Source organism: Pseudophryne corroboree, chromosome 10, assembly GCF_028390025.1.
Source record: "Pseudophryne corroboree isolate aPseCor3 chromosome 10, aPseCor3.hap2, whole genome shotgun sequence".
In the NCBI taxonomy this organism is placed as follows: domain Eukaryota; kingdom Metazoa; phylum Chordata; class Amphibia; order Anura; family Myobatrachidae; genus Pseudophryne; species Pseudophryne corroboree.
The window spans coordinates 74,550,162-74,553,951 of NC_086453.1; the positions used below are offsets into that span (position 1 = coordinate 74,550,162).

General features: G+C 41.2%; 1 protein-coding gene across 1 annotated transcript; it reads right to left on the bottom strand.

Moving 5' to 3' along the window:
* Positions 1-206: 206 nt before the first annotated feature.
* On the bottom strand, positions 207-2,537 carry LOC134965203 (protein BTG3-like). Its single transcript, XM_063941714.1, has 4 exons — positions 2,334-2,537; positions 1,317-1,451; positions 911-1,217; positions 207-314 (listed from the first exon to the last, which is right to left on the bottom strand). Exons 1-4 carry the CDS (start codon positions 2,534-2,536, stop codon positions 207-209), a joined length of 753 nt encoding a protein of 250 aa, XP_063797784.1. The 5' UTR covers position 2,537.
* Between the last annotated feature and the right edge of the window lie 1,253 nt (positions 2,538-3,790).

Here is a 3,790-nt window from a genome sequence, read left to right on the forward strand (position 1 = left end):
ATTATGGTGTACAAGTTCTGTTTCATGTGTGGGTGTGGCTGGTGATTGCATTTTCCTGATCAATAATTCAGATACGTTGAATACCAACTTCAGTTTATGCAAAAAATTCTGTTTATTGAAAATATAAAGATTACACTTTGCGTATCTAGGAAAATATATAAAGGAACATTTCTGTACAGTATTAAACAGCCCAGGCACAGCAATCCCTACAACCAGATGGTCTGCTGAAGGTCTCTGCTGATGTCATAAAACTGTGTAGTCCTCCAGGCAGGGATCCAGAGAGCTGATGAGGTTCTGAAAAGGGGTGGGGAGGCCTGGTGGAAAAGAGACAAATAATACATAAATGTACACTACAGCAACATCACGGGGACACATAAAAAAAGTTTGAGGTGGTGACCTTACAGTGGTATCACAGGCTCAGCCGCTCAGGTGTGTATACTATTCTCCTGCCTGAGGTGTTGCCACTCTCAGCCCTTTCACAACCCAGTGGAGACATTTGTATGTAAATGAGAAATGCAGTCAGTATTATAAAGCACACAGGAAAGAGAAAGAACCTTTTGTTTAATGTATATGAGATCCACAAACCAGGTGGAGAACAGTCATTGTGCAGACAATCATCAATAGTACATGTATATCCTGTGTCCTATTATCATGAGCCCCGGAATGTAGATGTACACTTTGACAGGACATATGACTAATATCTCAATGGAGTTTTCTGCATGACCACCAAGACAGCTGTATTAGTTTATTTAATGGAAGGCTATTAATGTAGATGCCTCCTCTGTTGTCTTCCAATCATCATCATTATATCTTTACAGATGTAATACAATGTAAAATGTCCTAGTGTGCTTGATGGATAAGTGTACACATATACATTTCTGTGGCATGTTAGTCGGTCTTTATAACTTACCGGAGTCACTGGTTCCACAGAAGGGTGCCACCAGACATTATCTTCAATAGGACGATATGGAAAAAGAGTTGCGATGGCATCTTCAGAGCTTGCATCGATCCCACTGTCACTGTCTTCTCCAGTAATGCTTGGGCTGGATGGGATGGAGGAGCTCCAGGTGGAACTGTCCTCATCTGGGGTGGGAGTTGAGCATTTGCTAGAAGAAGAGACTTGTTCTTGCTCTTCCAAGGGTTTGGAAGCTGCTGGGACACGATCTTCACTTTGGTCAAACTTGGCCACTGTGTATGGGTAGCCTTCTTCTCCCAGCCTGTCAATAAATAAATCATGCAATTTCTATTATAATTTACAATTGAGACGCCCCATACATAACTTTACTAGCTATTGCATGAGATGTGTAACTACTCACCGACAGGACACTTCATAAGGGTCAATCCACACAGTTATCTCTTTAGGTAAGGTCAGTTCCTGGTATTTTAGGCCACTCTGAGAACAGGCTACCAGAATGCTCTCATCCCTGTCATATCTATTCATCCTGATACACCTGAAATTAAACACCCATTAGCTTGTACGGAAGAAAGATGTACAATGTTACTAAGGTTATTTAGGCCAGAATAACATGACCGAACCCTTTTAAAAATAGTCACTTCGCAGCAGCACACAGAAGATTACCATTCTGTGGGCTGTACCAGTATTCATTAGGGTTGGGGCCGCGTCACCGGTGGCCAGGATTACGACACCGGGTTCCTGGTCGCAGTATGCCGGTGGTGGGAGCGAGCGCAATGAAGCCCTCTTCGGGCTTGGGGTTCTATTACCACTCTATGGGTGTCATGGACACCCACGAGTTGGAATAGTCCTTGCTAGTCGGCATACCGACTGTCAGGATTGTCTGGGGTTGGTATTGTGACCACCAGTCACATAACTATATCACATTCATGAGAGTGTTGTGTGTAGCCACCTCATTGATGTCACTAGTTCCTGGCCTGAGCACTTCTACTGGATTTGCCAGGTGCAGTCTTATAAATATTTATCCACCTCACAAGATGGCTGCCTTAGCTTCATGTCAGCAGCAGATGCACCTTGAGCAAAGTATTTAGCCCCCTGAGGTCTTACTGTATCTCACTAACTGTCCTAGTAAGTGTGCAAGGATTGCAATGATCAGAAAGAATCGCCCCAGAAGGCTCAATACATTAATAGGTTATGAAGCCAAAAATATTTTCCCTCACAATTCCACTTACAGATAAACAGGAAGTAAAATTATATGGTTGATGCACAGGTCCCGTAAAGGGCTCCATTAATAATATAGATTACATGTGTAGGTTATTTTGTCTCCCTAGAATCAAGTTAAGTGACAATTAGTGAATGTACCATGACTATTAACATATGTGCCTACGTTTTAGAAGAAATATGTCAAGATGAGAGATACCTATAGGCTTGGCCATTCATTGGCTTCTCCGGGTACCAGTGCCCTGTGTACTTACGGCACAGTATCTCAGCCAACTTTTCTCCGAACAGCCCAACCATCACCGGATCTAGCTTATGCCACCTGTTCATCAGCGTCTTAATGTATTCCACTCCAGCCACCAACTCCTCTCTCATCTCCACTGGGATGAATGCAAATGCAACCATATTATCTGGTGAGAGAGATGGAGATGTTTTACTCTTTATTGATCACTGTTTTCCATTATATTAAGAGGGCAATATTATGTAACACATTTATGATGGGTTCCACTTCCATATGAATATATTAATAACAGGAGACTTAATATAACACCGTATGTGGTGTAGAAGGATTTAAAGATATTTCAAAAACTCGGCAGACAATTAGCTACTAATTACTTATAAATATACACAATTTGTATACATTTTTTCCTAATTAAGACTTTTTTATAAGCAGCATCCCAATATACTTACCTTATTACTATACGTGGGACAGAGAGATCTGAGGTTGGAGACTCACTTCCTTGGCTTGAGTTGTAGTGGCTGAAAGTTCAAGTGTTCACCTGTATAGAGACAGAACACCTTGGGTTATATAGGGGCAGGGATAAAAGAGGAAGGGGACATGTGATTGAATTATAACAATATTGTACAGCCCAGACATAAAACACCTGCATTACTGTAGTTTGGATGACATACTTTTAATGTCATTAATTTGTCTATGGCAGAATGTCCAACCCCCACCAACAGGTCAGGTTTTGCTTCCAGGCTAATTAAATTCCATTTTGCATGAAGCCTAGATACCTGTGATCCTTCTTTTCCCTATGTCTTAATCAAGGTGTGAAAACTCTCTGTAGCCCCCTGCTGGTAGCCCAGCATAGACAAAAGGGTTTGCGGATCATTTGTTCAATGAATTCTTTCTATTGTAATCTGCAAACTCATTATCAATTCTTGTATAAACCTGTTCTCATTTAGTAACCTGGTCTCACTCTCCCCAGATTAGCATAAGAGCAGAAATATACAGACCCAGGAAGCCACCCTGCTCACAGGGAATACAGACTACATTTATTATTTATTATTTATACACAGGAGGTTAGGGACTGCACTGTATCAAACGAATGTTTAAGTAGACTAATTGCATTTAAATATGTGTATTCAAAACCATAAAAGGTGAAATAACAGGAGGCACCACTAGAGAAAGTAATAGAAATATAGCTTGATTACAATCCATTTAGTATACCAAAGCCAAGGGAAGAGAAAGAACTCTCAGTTTTGGGGACACAACCTATACTAGTAAAAAATAACTATTAATAGATCTGCATTTAAAAATAGACTATTGTATACAGGGGGTCATTCCGAGTTGATCGCTCGCTAGCTATTTTTTGCAGCGCTGCGAGCAGATAGTCGCCGCCCATAGGGGAGTGTATTGCAGCCGAGTGGTACAAA